The sequence below is a fragment of the Tachypleus tridentatus genome, chromosome 2 (assembly GCF_004210375.1).
Source record: "Tachypleus tridentatus isolate NWPU-2018 chromosome 2, ASM421037v1, whole genome shotgun sequence".
NCBI lineage: Eukaryota > Metazoa > Arthropoda > Merostomata > Xiphosura > Limulidae > Tachypleus > Tachypleus tridentatus.
In genome coordinates, this window is record NC_134826.1 from 153,355,262 (window position 1) to 153,373,499 (window position 18,238).

General features: G+C 29.0%; 1 protein-coding gene across 1 annotated transcript; it reads right to left on the reverse strand.

Annotated features, from left to right (window-relative positions):
• Positions 1 to 4,401: 4,401 nt before the first annotated feature.
• LOC143245654 (calcium-activated chloride channel regulator 4-like) lies at positions 4,402 to 17,414 on the reverse strand. The gene is made up of 5 exons (XM_076492002.1): positions 15,757 to 17,414; positions 13,746 to 13,896; positions 12,394 to 12,558; positions 5,486 to 5,701; positions 4,402 to 5,294 (listed from the first exon to the last, which is right to left on the reverse strand). Exons 1-5 carry the CDS (start codon positions 15,826 to 15,828, stop codon positions 4,402 to 4,404), a joined length of 1,497 nt encoding a protein of 498 aa, XP_076348117.1. The 5' UTR covers positions 15,829 to 17,414.
• Positions 17,415 to 18,238: the final 824 nt, after the last annotated feature.

Here is an 18,238-nt window from a genome sequence, read left to right on the forward strand (position 1 = left end):
AGATCTACAATATAACAAATAATTCTACAGTGTATAGATCTACAATATGACAAATAATTCAACAGTGTATAGATCTACAATATGAGAAAGAATTCAACAGTGTATAGATCTACAATATAACAAATAATTCAACAGTGTATAGATCTACAATATAACAGATAATTCAACAGTGTATAGATCTACAATATAACAGGTAAAATTCAACATACTATAGATGTACAATACAACAGAGATAATTCAACATAACATAGATATACAGTATAACAGAGATAAATGAAGATAGTTTAGGCCCAAAATAAAAACAAACATGATTCAACATAGTATAGATGTAATAGAGATGATTCAACATTGTATAGATCTATAATATAACAGAAATAATTATACTAAGTATATCTCTACAATGAATCAGGAATAATTTAACAAAGAATAAACGTATAATATAACAGAGATTATTCAAGATGGTATAAATCTACAATATAACAAAAACAACTCAAGATGGTACAATCTACAATATGAAAAGATAATTTAAGATGATATAGATTTATAATATAACAGAGATGATTCAATATAGTATAGATGTACAGTAAAAAACGAGATTATTCAACATAGTACAATCTACAATATAATAAAGATAATTTAACATTGTAGAGATCTGCACTATTACAGAGATAATTCAACATAGTATAGATCTACAATATAATTGAGATAACTCAGCATAGTACAATCTACAATATAAAAGAGATAATTTGAGATGGTATAAATCTACAATATAACAGAGATAATTCAACGTAGTATAGATCTACAATATAACAGAGATAATTATACTAAAGTATATCTCTACAATAAATCAGCAAAATTTAACATAGTATAGATCTACAATTTAACAAAGATAATTCAATATAGTATAAATGTACAATATAAGAGAGATAATTAAACATAGTATAACCTACACCATAACAGATATAATTGAACATAGTTTGGGTCCAAAATAAAACAGATGATTCAACATAGTATACATGTACAATAAAACAGAGATGATTCAACATAACATAGATTTACAATATAACAAAGATAATTCAACATATTATAGATCCACGATACAGCATGAATAATTTAACATAGTATAAGTCTGCATTTTATAGAGATAATTCAACATAGTATAGATCTATGATGTAACAGAGATAATTTAACATGGTATAAATCTATAATATAAGAGAGATTATTGGGCATAGTATAGATCTATAATATAACAGAGATAATTCAACATGATACATATCTACAATATAACAGAGATTATTAGGTATAGTATAGATCTATAATATAAGAGATAATTCAACACGATATACATCCACAATATAACAGAGATTATTCAGTATAGTATAGATCTATAATATAACAGAGATAATTCAACACGATATATATCCACAATATAACAGAGGTAATGAATTATTATAGTTTGTGAAGTTAACAACATAACAGTGTAATCGTTTTCTTATGTTATTACAATTGTTGAGCAGGATTGTAAAAAGAAATTATAAATGTACATTTTTAACGTGATATTAACGTGTTTTAACGTGATATTAACGTGTTTTAACATGATATTCTTAATATTGAGTTTTCAGTTATTCGCTTTTCAGTATTACAGATTTTATTTTATTCTTTCGTCCTATTAATAGGACAATATTTGAATATTATAAAGGAGGAGAAAGGAGAATGAATCATTTTCTTTATTGTAACTAAAGATGGACATAAAGTGTAGCCATATATTTTTATAGGGCTTATAGCGACCTATGTATAGAAACACGTAAAAATATTAACATAAAAATGTAACTCAAAATGATGTATATATATAGATATCGAATTGTAATGTATCCCTCACTAATAACTGACAAGTTTGATAACAAAAAACAATTATTTTATTTTAATATTTAAAAGTAAATGCTTCTACCAAAGTTAGAAAGTTTTAATTTGATTTCTCAGCTTCCTCAGTAAAATGGGAAGTTTAATATAATTAAAACATATATGCCAGGAAAGTCTCAAAATTATCCTCACAATGTTACTGGTTTTTGGTTGTTTTTATTTTCAACAATTTCATTAGTACCATAACAGGAATAACTGAGCTGTATATATAATATTGGAAACACACAAATCTTAGTTACTGATGTTATACAATGTTTATGGGAGAAACCACTGTTGATTAAAAAATGTAACTAATAAAAGTATTGACTACATGTGTGAAAAGAAGATAATTTTCATTTCTGATGCTGATGAGCTTCGTACCTGATGATAATATTGTTAGTTCTAATTAGTGACAGGCAACATGAAGGTAAGGTCATAACCAAGCTGCAATTGTTTGATTTTATCACACAACATCAAGTCCTAAACACATTTATATTATCAGACACTATTAGCATCCTCATTAACAATACAATACAGTATCAAGATCTTCATCATCAACATCGTACAATACCTAGATCCTCATCATCAATACCATACAATACCAAGATCCTTATCATCAATACCATACAATACCAAGATCCTTATCATCAATACCATACAATATCAAGATCCTTATCATCAATACCATACAATACCAAAATCCTCATCAACAACATCATACAATACCAAGATCCTTATCATCAATACCATACAATACCAAGATCCTTATCATCAATACCATACAATATCAAGATCCTTATCATCAATATCATACAATACCAAGATCCTCATCATCAATACCATACAATACCTAGATCCTCATCAACAACAGCATACAATAACAAGATCTCATCAACAACACCATACAACACCAAGATCCTTATCATCAATACCATACAATACCAAGATCCTTATCATCAATACCATACAATACCAAGATCCTTATCATCAATACCATACAATACCAAGATCCTTATCATCAATACCATACAATATCAAGATCCTTATCATCAATATCATACAATACCAAGATCCTCATCAACAACATCATACAATATCAAGATCCTTATCATCAATACCATACAATACCAAGATCCTCATCAACAACATCATACAATACCAAGATCCTCATCATCAATACCATACAATACCTAGATCCTCATCAACAACACCATACAATACCAAGATCCTCATCATCAATACCATACAATACCAAGATCCTTATCATCAATACCATACAATATCAAGATCCTTATCATCAATACCATACAATACCAAGATCCTCATCAACAACATCATACAATACCAAGATCCTCATCATCAATACCATACAATACCAAGATCCTCATCAACAACATCATACAATACCAAGATCCTCATCATCAATACCATACAATACCAAGATTCTCATCAACAACATCATACAATACCTAGATCCTCATCATCAATACCATACAATACCAAGATCCTTATCATCAATACCATACAATATCAAGATCCTTATCATCAATATCATACAATACCAAGATCCTCATCAACAACATCATACAATATCAAGATCCTTATCATCAATACCATACAATACCAAGATCCTCATCAACAACATCATACAATACCAAGATCCTCATCATCAATGCCATACAATACCTAGATCCTCATCAACAACATCATACAATACCTAGATCCTCATCAACAGCATCATACAATACCTAGATCTCATCAACAACATCATACAATACCAAGATCCTCATCATCAATACCATACAATACCTAGATCCTCATCAACAACATCATACAATAAGATCCTCATCAACAACATCATACAATACCTAGATCCTCATCATCCAGCACCATACAATACCTAGATCCTCATCAACAGCATCATACAATGCCTAGATCCTCATCAACAACATCATACAATACCTAGATCCTTATCAACAACATCATACAATACCAAGATCCTCATCATCAATACCATACAATACCTAGATCCTCATCAACAACATCATACAATACCTAGATCCTCATCATCAACACCATACAATACCTAGATCCTCATCAACAACATCATACAATACCTAGATCCTCATCAATCAACATCATACAATACCTAGATCCTCATCAACAACATCATACAATACCAAGATCCTCATCATCAATACCATACAATACCTAGATCCTCATCAACAACATCATACAATACCTAGATCCTCATCAACAACATCATACAATACCAAGATCCTCATCATCAATACCATACAATACCTAGATCCTCATCAACAACATCATACGATACCAAGATCCTCATCATCAATACCATACAATACCTAGATCCTCATCAACAACATCATACGATACCAAGATCCTCATCAACCTCTACAATAGGACGTGGCCGGACCGCAGTATTGGGAAATATATTATTCGGGTTATCGTAACGAGACGGCTGTACAAAATATCTGGTGTCTAACTCAATTTTCTTGTCCGATACGTTTGGATAATGTGGAATTTAAATGTCAAACAATCACTGTCCATTGTGTTGACTCGGAAGGATGTAGAATAGGGAGTTTCGCTAGTGGAATGTACAGGAAAATGAAGTGGGTCACAGGACATAGTGACGTCATCACTGGCATGTTTGTCGAAGTTGTTCCTTTTTGCCACTTGTTTGTTTGTATGTGGTCCCTGTGGTTGTGACTGGCCTCCTTCAAACAACATGTTGCCTTCCGGGATGATCTGGGTTCTTTCTTGAAGTAGACTGTTTACAGAAAGTCTACTTGCGGGATGACTCATTATGTCTACGCTATAACGTGAATGTCTTCTTTGAAGTGTGTTTCCTTTCGATCCAGTAAGGTGTTTTCTACAGCACATGCAGTAACAGATGGCGTTCACTAGGATAACAAGGAAGAGAAACCCACCGCATGCAGCACTCGATATAATAATCACTTGTTCAACATCAACGTTTTCCTTCGGTTGAGAAGTTTTACTAGTGGTGACGTCTAGTGTCGTTGTTTCGACAGTTTCTGGTCTAGAGGATGAACTTATAGTAAATTTTTCAGTTATAGATGAAGTTGTATTGGTTGATGTGCTGGTCGAGGTGGTAGTGGGAATATTACGACCTTTCAGAATAACAGGAACCACATTTGACACTCTCCCATAATTACCCGCACTGTCAACAGCACGAAGGCCTACGTAAAGAATAGTGTCTTTCTCTACCGGAATAAAACTAAAGCCTTGGACTTCCACTGAATAGCTAGGTAGTGGCTGTGATTTCATGAAGATCATCTGCTCGTGACTGTCCCCAAAACTACATTCTGTTAGCGCTGATGGAACCTCAGAAAACTGGACTTCATACCTTGAAGCTGCAACATACATCAAGGATATGGTCAGTACTGGAAATTATTGTTTAAACATAGATAACATAGAAACATAGATAACATAAAAACCTAACTGTGGTCGCTTTTATAATTCTTGTTTGCTTGTAAATTAATTTCATTTATTATACCAGGATTATGACCTAAATCTATTTAATTACTAGGGTTGACTAACGTACCACTTCCCCAGTCACCATCACCGCCCGGAGCAGTCCATTTCAAGAAGACGGTCACATTTTCCAAACTTTGATTGACACTTTTCACTTGAAGATTGGTGACTCTGTTTGGAGGATAATGATCTTCGTCAGTAGGTGGAGCCACAATGTGAAATGACTCAACAACGGTAAACCGGCTGAAATTATTCAATGGTACTTGGTTTTTGAAATCTAGTATATCTGTCGAAAATAGAAAATTGGTCAAGTATGATAAGAAAACATGAACTACATACTGTGTGAAACTACATGAACTACATACTGTATGAAGCTACTCGAGGTTACCACATATATTATTATAAGACACTAGATTAACACTAATATTGTAATATAATGTTCGAGGCTACCACAGACATGGTAATAAAATACTCTAGATCAAAACAGACATTATGATATAACATGCTAGATAAATACAGATATTATGATAAAATACTCTTGATAAACAAAGATATTATGATAAAATACTCTTGATAAACAAAGATATTATGATAAAATACTCTAGATAAATACAGATATTATGATAAAATATTCTTGATAAACAAAGATATTATGATAAAATACTCTAGATAAATACAGATATTATGATAAAATATTCTTGATAAAGAAAGATATTATGATAAAATACTCTTGATAAACAAAGATATTATTATAAACCACTGGATTAACATTAATATTATAATAGGATGTTCGAGGTTAACATAGATATGATAATAAACTACTCGAGATTAACACAGACATTACGATAAAATACCCTAGATTAACAAGCATATTATTACAGAACACTAGCTTCACGCTGATATTGTAATAGAGTGTTCGAGGCTAACACCGACATGGTAAAAACATACCAGAGGTTAACACAGATATTATGATAAAATACCCTAGATTAACAAAGATATAATAAAACACTATTTTAATACTAATATTGTGGTAAAATATTCAAGGTTAATACAGACATGGTAATATACTAGTCTAGATTAACGAAGATATTAATATACATACCGTAGAGTAACAAAGATATTATAAAACACTAGTTTAACACTAATATTGTAATAGAGTGTTCGATGTTATAAAAGATATGGGGATAAAATACTCTTGATAAATACAGATATTATGATAAAACACTCTAGATAAATAAAGATATTATTATAAAATACTCTAGATAAATAAAGATATTATTATAAAATACTATAGATAAATACAGATATTATGATAAAATACTCTTGATAAACAAAGATATTATTATAAAATACTCTTGATAAACAAAGATATTATTATAAAATACTCTAGATAAATACAGATATTATGATAAAATACACTTGATAAATACAGATATTATGATAAAATACTCTAGATAAATACAGATATTATGATAAAATACTCTTGATAAACAAAGATATTATTATAAAATACTCTAGATAAATACAGATATTATGATAAAATACTCTAGATAAATACAGATATTATAATAAAATACTCTAAATAAATACAGATATGATAAAATACTCTTGATAAACAAATATATTATGATAAAATACTCTAGATAAATACAAATATTATGATAAAATACTCTAGATAAATATAGATATTATGATAAATACTCTTGATAAATACAGATATTATGATAAAATACACTTGATAAATACAGATATTATGATAAAATACTCTAGATAAATACAGATATTATGATAAAATACTCTTGATAAACAAAGATATTATTATAAAATACTCTAGATAAATACAGATATTATGATAAAATACTCTAGATAAATACAGATATTATAATAAAATACTCTAAATAAATACAGATATGATAAAATACTCTTGATAAACAAATATATTATGATAAAATACTCTAGATAAATACAAATATTATGATAAAATACTCTAGATAAATACAGATATTATGATAAAATACTCTAGATAAATACAGATATTATGATAAAATACTCTAGATAAATACAGATATTATGATAAATACTCTTGATAAATACAGATATTATGATAAAATACTCTTGATAAACAAAGATATTATGATAAAATACTCTTGATAAACAAAGATATTATGATAAAATACTCTAGATAAATACAGATATTATGATAAAATATTCTTGATAAACAAAGATATTATGATAAAATACTCTAGATAAATACAGATATTATGATAAAATATTCTTGATAAAGAAAGATATTATGATAAAATACTCTTGATAAACAAAGATATTATTATAAACCACTGGATTAACATTAATATTATAATAGGATGTTCGAGGTTAACATAGATATGATAATAAACTACTCGAGATTAACACAGACATTACGATAAAATACCCTAGATTAACAAGCATATTATTACAGAACACTAGCTTCACGCTGATATTGTAATAGAGTGTTCGAGGCTAACACCGAAATGGTAAAAACATACCAGAGGTTAACACAGATATTATGATAAAATACCCTAGATTAACAAAGATATAATAAAACACTATTTTAATACTAATATTGTGGTAAAATATTCAAGGTTAATACAGACATGGTAATATACTAGTCTAGATTAACGAAGATATTAATATACATACCGTAGAGTAACAAAGATATTATTATAAAACACTAGTTTAACACTAATATTGTAATAGAGTGTTCGATGTTATAAAAGATATGGGGATAAAATACTCTTGATAAATACAGATATTATGATAAAACACTCTAGATAAATAAAGATATTATTATAAAATACTCTAGATAAATAAAGATATTATTATAAAATACTATAGATAAATACAGATATTATGATAAAATACTCTTGATAAACAAAGATATTATTATAAAATACTCTTGATAAACAAAGATATTATTATAAAATACTCTAGATAAATACAGATATTATGATAAAATACACTTGATAAATACAGATATTATGATAAAATACTCTAGATAAATACAGATATTATGATAAAATACTCTTGATAAACAAAGATATTATTATAAAATACTCTAGATAAATACAGATATTATGATAAAATACTCTAGATAAATACAGATATTATAATAAAATACTCTAAATAAATACAGATATGATAAAATACTCTTGATAAACAAATATATTATGATAAAATACTCTAGATAAATACAAATATTATGATAAAATACTCTAGATAAATATAGATATTATGATAAATACTCTTGATAAATACAGATATTATGATAAAATACACTTGATAAATACAGATATTATGATAAAATACTCTAGATAAATACAGATATTATGATAAAATACTCTTGATAAACAAAGATATTATTATAAAATACTCTAGATAAATACAGATATTATGATAAAATACTCTAGATAAATACAGATATTATAATAAAATACTCTAAATAAATACAGATATGATAAAATACTCTTGATAAACAAATATATTATGATAAAATACTCTAGATAAATACAAATATTATGATAAAATACTCTAGATAAATACAGATATTATGATAAAATACTCTAGATAAATACAGATATTATGATAAATACTCTTGATAAATACAGATATTATGATAAAATACTCTTGATAAACAAAGATATTATGATAAAATACTCTTGATAAACAAAGATATTATGATAAAATACTCTAGATAAATACAGATATTATGATAAAATATTCTTGATAAACAAAGATATTATGATAAAATACTCTAGATAAATACAGATATTATGATAAAATATTCTTGATAAAGAAAGATATTATGATAAAATACTCTTGATAAACAAAGATATTATTATAAACCACTGGATTAACATTAATATTATAATAGGATGTTCGAGGTTAACATAGATATGATAATAAACTACTCGAGATTAACACAGACATTACGATAAAATACCCTAGATTAACAAGCATATTATTACAGAACACTAGCTTCACGCTGATATTGTAATAGAGTGTTCGAGGCTAACACCGACATGGTAAAAACATACCAGAGGTTAACACAGATATTATGATAAAATACCCTAGATTAACAAAGATATAATAAAACACTATTTTAATACTAATATTGTGGTAAAATATTCAAGGTTAATACAGACATGGTAATATACTAGTCTAGATTAACGAAGATATTAATATACATACCGTAGAGTAACAAAGATATTATTATAAAACACTAGTTTAACACTAATATTGTAATAGAGTGTTCGATGTTATAAAAGATATGGGGATAAAATACTCTTGATAAATACAGATATTATGATAAAACACTCTAGATAAATAAAGATATTATTATAAAATACTCTAGATAAATAAAGATATTATTATAAAATACTATAGATAAATACAGATATTATGATAAAATACTCTTAATAAACAAAGATATTATTATAAAATACTCTTGATAAACAAAGATATTATTATAAAATACTCTAGATAAATACAGATATTATGATAAAATACACTTGATAAATACAGATATTATGATAAAATACTCTAGATAAATACAGATATTATGATAAAATACTCTTGATAAACAAAGATATTATTATAAAATACTCTAGATAAATACAGATATTATGATAAAATACTCTAGATAAATACAGATATTATAATAAAATACTCTAAATAAATACAGATATGATAAAATACTCTTGATAAACAAATATATTATGATAAAATACTCTAGATAAATACAAATATTATGATAAAATACTCTAGATAAATATAGATATTATGATAAATACTCTTGATAAATACAGATATTATGATAAAATACACTTGATAAATACAGATATTATGATAAAATACTCTAGATAAATACAGATATTATGATAAAATACTCTTGATAAACAAAGATATTATTATAAAATACTCTAGATAAATACAGATATTATGATAAAATACTCTAGATAAATACAGATATTATAATAAAATACTCTAAATAAATACAGATATGATAAAATACTCTTGATAAACAAATATATTATGATAAAATACTCTAGATAAATACAAATATTATGATAAAATACTCTAGATAAATACAGATATTATGATAAAATACTCTAGATAAATACAGATATTATGATAAAATACTCTAGATAAATACAGATATTATGATAAATACTCTTGATAAATACAGATATTATGATAAAATACTCTTGATAAACAAAGATATTATGATAAAATACTCTAGATAAATACAGATATTATGATAAAATATTCTTGATAAACAAAGATATTATGATAAAATACTCTAGATAAATACAGATATTATGATAAAATATTCTTGATAAAGAAAGATATTATGATAAAATACTCTTGATAAACAAAGATATTATTATAAACCACTGGATTAACATTAATATTATAATAGGATGTTCGAGGTTAACATAGATATGATAATAAACTACTCGAGATTAACACAGACATTACGATAAAACACCTTAGATTAACAAAGAAATTATTATAAAACACTAGATTAACACTAATATTGTAATAGAATTTTCGAGGTTAACACAGACATAGTAATAACATACTCGAGTTTAACAAAGACATTATCATAAAATACCCTAGATTATCAAAGATATTATTGTAAAACACTGGATTAACACTAATACTGTAAGAGAATATTCGAGGTTAACAGAGACATGGTAATAAAATACTCTAGATCAACCCAGACGTTGTGAAAAGGTACCCTAGATATTATTATAAAACACGAGATTAACATTAATATTGTAAAACATGGGAATAAATACCCTAGATATTATGATAGAATATATCATAATCAGATACTCTTAATTATCTCAGATATAATAAATAGTCTAGATTAACCCATTAATTATAATAAAATAATCTAGATTAATTCAGATACTGTAGTAAATACTCTAGTATAACACAGATACATAATCTAGACTGACAAAGATATTACAATAAAATACTCTAGATTAACACAGATATTATAATAAAATATTAAAAAGAAATATACACATTAAAAATTCAATAACAACATTGTCCATGGGAGTGTTTTTCGTATAGCAAAGCCTGGTCAAGCTATCTGCCATCTCTGCCGAAGGTACTCCAGCTCTTAACAAAGCCTGGTCAAGCTATCTGCCATCTCTGCCGAAGGTACTCCAGCTCTTAACAAAGCCTGGTCAAGCTATCTGCCATCTCTGCCGAAGGTACACCAGCTCTTAACTTTCCTGTTGTAAATCATTGGACTTTCCACTGTTTAAACAGGGGCTACTGCTTACCTGCCTAGATCTAAAGAGGTCTACAGTAACGTTAGCTATGTTTACAATAAAGTTAGTCTGATTTACAATATAAGATAGAACAAAACAGGTTTACTGTAATTTTAGCTAGATTTCTCAGAAAGTTAGTGTGATATAATATATATCATAGATCTGAACAGAATTACTGTAATGATACTTAGGTTTATAATAAGGTCAGTCTGATCTAGAATATAACAGATATAAACAGAACTACAGTAAGTTTAGCTAGGTTTATAATAAGATTTGCCTGATCTAATATATATCATAGATGTGAACATATTTACTGTAAGGTTAGGTATATTTATAATAAGACTAGCCTGATCTATAATACAACACAGACCTAAACAGGTATATTGTAAGGTTAGTTAGATTTGTAATAAGGTTACTCTGATCTAAAATATAACAGATCTAAACAGGGTTTCTGATAAGTTAACTTTGTTTGTGATAAAATTCATCTGATCCACAAATTAACAAAGATCTAAATATATGCTATAGTGGATGCTTCTGTATTAGTTACTATTTTATGAAATAATTTGCTAATTTCATTAATTTAGTTTTCTCGTCTAAACAAGAAACTTTATTCGAATAGACTAAAGTAAATTAACACATGTATCGCAGAACTCACCATAAATTATTTGAGTTGGAGAAACCTTTGTATTTCGTCCATTCAGTACCACAGTGTCCTTTTCTTCGTGTATTGTAGCTTTGATGTGTACGCGGTACCAACCACTAACAGAAAACTGTGTGTAGTATCTTGAGTAGATGCCATCTCCTCGAGTAATATCTGGATCTAAGTAAGAGAGAATTACAACATAGGAGAGATACTTCGAGGTAAATGGCTGAAAACTGCGTATCTATTATACAATAAACGGTTGGACATATTTTATGTTGTACAATAAAAACTGTATGTATTATACAATAAAGTGTTGGACATATTGTATGTTGTACAATAAAAACTGATAAAACTATGTTATACAATAAACGGTTGGATATTTTGCATGCTGTACAATAAAAACTGTATATATTATACAATAAACACTTGGACATATTGTATTTTGTACAATAAAAATTGTATGTATTATACAATAACGGGTTGGACATTCTACATGTAAAACACATTTGAACATTCTGTAAAAGACATTTCTGTAAACAACCTGAGAAGTTTCTATAGACAGTATTTATTATATAGAACGTATCTGAAGGTTCTGTAGATAACTTTTGAACATGGTATAGACAATATTTGTTTATTGTACAATTAAGGTTTTAATCCTATATAAGACATTTAAAAATTCCACATACATGTATAACATCTGTGACCTTTATGTTTCACACAGTTATCTGGAACTTACCTCCATTACCACTGTCAAAAAGAGGTACTTACCTGCATTACCACTGTCAAAAAGAGGTACTTACCTGCATTACCACTGTCAAAATAGGTGCTTACCTCCATTACCACTGTCAAAGAGGTGCTTACCTGCATTACCACTGTCAAAATAGGTGCTTACCTCCATTACCACTGTCAAAAAGAGGTGCTTACCTGCACTACCACTGTCAAAGGGTGCTTACCTGCATTACCACTGTCAAAATAGGTGCTTACCTCCATTACACACTGTCAAAAAAGAGGTGCTTACCTCCATTACCACTGTCAAAGAGGTACTTACCTCCATTACCACTGTCAAAAAAGAGGACTTACCTCCATTACCACTGTCAAAATGGTGCTTACCTCCATTACCACTGTCAAAAGAGGTGCTTACCTGCATTACCACTGTCAAAATAGGTGCTTACCTCCATTACCACTGTCAAAAAGAGGTACTTACCTGCATTACCAATGTCAAAAATAGGTACTTACCTCCATTACCACTGTCAAAAAGAGGTACTTACCTGCATTACCAATGTCAAAAATAGGTACTTACCTCCATTACCACTGTCAAAAAGAGGTACTTACCTCCATTACCACTGTCAAAAATAGGTACTTACCTCCATTACCACTGTCAAAAAGAGGTACTTTCACTTCAGAATCTTTCTCACCGAGTAAGCGAACGAAAGCAGTTACGTTGGCATTTAGTATTGGATTTTCTCCTTTCTTCAGTTCAGCATAGATCACCAAAGGTGTGTAACGAGGGTTGACCTAGGAGACGGGAAGGGTAACAGGAGCATTGTGATTCATATCATACAACCAAAACAAGGAAGGTCACTGTTCATATCATGCAACCAAAACAAGGAAGGTTACTGTTCATATCATGCAACTAAAACAAGGAAGGTTACTGTTCATATCATACAACCAAAACAAGGAAGATTACTGTTCATATCATGCAACTAAAACAAGGAAGGTTACTGTTCATATCATACAACCAAAACAAGGAAGATTACTGTTCATATCATACAACCAAAACAAGGAAGGTTACTGTTCATATCATGCAACTAAAACAAGGAAGGTTATTGTTCATATCATACAAACAAAACAAGGAAGGTTACTGTTCATATCATACAACCAAAACAAGGAAGGTTACTGTTCATATCATGCAACTAAAACAAGGAAGGTTACTGTTCATATCATACAACCAAAACAAGGAAGGTTACTGTTCATATCATACAACCAAAACAAGGAAGGTTACTGTTCATATCATACAACCAAAACAAGGAAGGTTACTGTTCATATCATGCAACCAAAACAAGGAAGGTTACTGTTCATATCATGCAACCAAAACAAGGAAGGTTACTGTTCATATCATGCAACTAAAACAAAGAAGGTTATTGTTCATATCATACAAACAAAACAAGGAAAGTTACTGTTCATATCATACAACCAAAACAAGGAAGGTTACTGTTCATATCATGCAACTAAAACAAGGAAGGTTACTGTTCATATCATACAACCAAAACAAGGAAGGTTACTGTTCATATCATACAACCAAAACAAGGAAGGTTACTGTTCATATCATACAACCAAAACAAGGAAGGTTATTGTTCATATCATACAAACAAAACAAGAAAGGTTACTGTTCATATCATACAACCAAAACAAGGAAGGTTACTGTTCATATCATGCAACCAAAACAAGGAAGGTTACTGTTCATATCATGCAACCAAAACAAGGAAGGTTACTGTTCATATCATACAACCAAAACAAGGAAGGTTACTGTTCATATCATACAACCAAAACAAGGAAGGTTACTGTTCATATCATGCAACCTAAACAAGGAAGGTTACTGTTCATATCATAGAACCAAAACAAGGAAGGTTACTGTTCATATCATAGAACCAAAACAAGGAAGGTTACTGTTCATATCATAGAACCAAAACAAGGAAGGTTACTGTTCGTTAGAAATATTCTTATGCATTAGGTTTAGACTTTACGTGATAACAGTGAAATGCATTTTGTTTTAAACATTATTCAAATTCATTAATCCTTAAAGAATATCCCGGTAAAACATGTTTGTAAACATTGAATATTAATCATTTTGTTTAAAAATTTAATTATTGTAAACTTTTTTTTAAATGTGTTTAAGCACAAAGCTTCACAAAAGCCCATCACGAGTTTCTACTACTGTAAACCGCAGACATAGCGCTCTCTCAAATTACTTGACAGATATTTGGGTTTAATTTTTATTTCGCTCTTATCGAAGGGGGACAAAAAATAAGCCGGTGGGTCAGAAACTTTTGTTTCCCTTCACCCCACTCGTGGCAGAAGTTAGTTTAACACATAATTTGAAACTTATTAATTGAACTGGAGTGAACTTGAACTAGAATGGTTAGAGTGAATATTTATAAATAAGAACATTCAAAATTCCTTGTAAAGTTACAAAAATGAAAATTCTTTGTAAAATCGTACTATTAAAAATTCTTTGTAAATTTAAAGTTCAGATTGGTGAAACATATTTATGTATTTTTTGACGAAACGTGATTATTTTTAGAGAAACTTTTTATAAAGCACGTGGTTTTAAACTGCCTAAGTATAAAACATAAATAGATGAAATACATTTTTTACCTGCCGTTGACTTGTCCAACCTCTCAGTCTGATCACGTGCTCAGAATTATTGATTGTTCGAACCGATACCATGGCTACGCATGTCAATATGGTGTTCTTAATTGCGGGTATGGCTGTGTAGGTCCAGATTTTTGGCTTGATATAAAAGGTTGAAAATATGTTAATAACTAAAACCAGTAATTCAGAACACTTATGAGAAATAACGCTGTTTCATCACTAATGCTATTTAGCTCAGGAATTGACATCAGAGGGCGTCATAACGATAACATGTTCAGTTAAAATAATCAAAGTAAATCCTGTTGATAATGAGTGATGTCGAGAAAACCCACTTGTAGAGAAAATTATACCGTCTGGTATGGGTACTAATAGCTTTCTCTACCCAGACCAGCCGTTTTTAAATATATAAGTCCTGTTGAAATATTGTGATGTTGAAAGATAAAGCAATCACACCGATCCAACATCATCCGAGTCCATCTGAAGATATCCAATCAACAATAATAATTGTCTCACGGTGTGACTCCAGATATCAAATCATTAAAATACGTATAAGCCACAGTGTTTTCAAGGCTCATATAATAAAATGAAACCACCTTGTATTTCAATAAATATATTATTACCAGTCATTTTCATTTACGATTGTCCCCGTAGTGGAACAGCTCTATGTCTGCAGACTCATACCGCTAGAAAGAGGGTTTCAATACCTGTGGTGGGCAGAACACAGATAGCCTAGTATGTAGTTTTGTGTTTAATACTAAAAAACACATATTTAAGGATATTAAAGGTATATTTGAAAAAAAAATTCTAGTGTTCTCAGTTATTCCTTACATACAAGAAGATCAAGACAGACACACACACAAATTTACATATAGGTCAATACACACATTCATATGTACGTCAATATAAGCACGCAAATGATATATACACACTAATATAAACACAAATTTATATATACGTCCATATACACAGACACAAGTATATACATACGTTAATATACACTGGCAGAAATGTATATACACGTCAAAATACACTCAAATTTATATACCGCAATATACACACACAAATTTATATACCGCAATATATACACACAAATTTATAAACGCGTAAATCGACATACCGTATTTTCCGCCTAATAAGCCGAATTTCTGGCCCTAAATTTTGGACCTGATTTTTGGGGGTCAGCTTATTGGCCGATCACTCCTTTCGGAAATTTCTTCTTCTTAGGAAATGTTTTTATTTTGAACATTACCATTGGCGGTAATTTTGTCCAATCAGCAAAGCACGTTAAGTGAAACGTTGTTTCTGGAATTTCATTGGTTACCTAATTACAGTGAGTGGAGCCAATAACGAATGACATATTGATTCCATCTCTGTCTCAATACGACACGTTCTGCTTTACTACAGAACGCCAATGATCACACACAACATGCATGCTGACGCTGAAACGAGACTAAGAAATCATTTTGAAGAAACTTGTCACTTCTTAAAAATGGCTTCGGCTTATTGGGCGGTAAAAAGCAAAAACCCTCATTTTCAGAGCTGAAAATTCGGCGATTCGGCTTATTAACCGGAAAATACGGTATACAAATTTGTATATACATCAGTATACACACACAAATTGATATATGTCAATATACACACACAAATAAATATATATGTCAATATACACAGACGCAAAATTCTATATAAATAAATACACAAGCACAAATTTATACATACGTCAATATACACAAGCACAAATTTATACATACGTCAATATACACAAGCACAAATTTATACATACGTCAATATACACAAGCACAAATTTATACATACGTCAGTATACACAAGCACAAATTTATACATACGTCAATATACACAAGCACAAATTTATACATACGTCAGTATACACAAGCCTCAATTTATACATGCGTCAATATACACAAGCACAAATTTATACATGCGTCAATATACACAAGCTGCAAATTTATACATGCGTCAATATACACAAGCCACAAATTTATACATGCGTCAATATACACAAAAAAATTAATACATACGTCAATATACACAAGCCAAATTTATACATGCGTCAGTATACACAAAAAATTAATACATACGTCAATATACACAAGCACAAATTTATACATACGTCAGTATACACAAAAAAATTAATACATACGTCAATATACACAAAAAATTAATACATACGTCAATATACACAAGCCTAAATTTATACATACGTCAATATACACAAGCACAAATTTATACATACGTCAATATACACAAGCACAAATTTATACATACGTCAATATACACAAAAAAATTAATACATACGTCAATATACACAAGCACAATTTATACATACACGTCAGTATACACAAAAAATTAATACATACGTCAATATACACACAAAAATTAATACATACGTCAATATACACAAGCACAAATTTATACATACGTCAATATACACAAAAAAATTAATACATACGTCAATATACACAAG

Bases quoted from the DNA above. Each gene is read 5' to 3' on its own strand.
- LOC143245654 (XM_076492002.1), bottom strand. From the start codon at position 15,828: ATGGTATCGGTTCGAACAATCAATAATTCTGAGCACGTGATCAGACTG. The intron at 13,897-15,756 runs GTAAAAAATGTA...CCCGTCTCCTAG, and splicing joins GTTGGACAAGTCAACGGCAG to GTCAACCCTCGTTACACACC. The intron at 5,702-12,393 runs GTGAGTTCTGCG...TATTTTCGACAG, and splicing joins TCCAACTCAAATAATTTATG to ATATACTAGATTTCAAAAAC.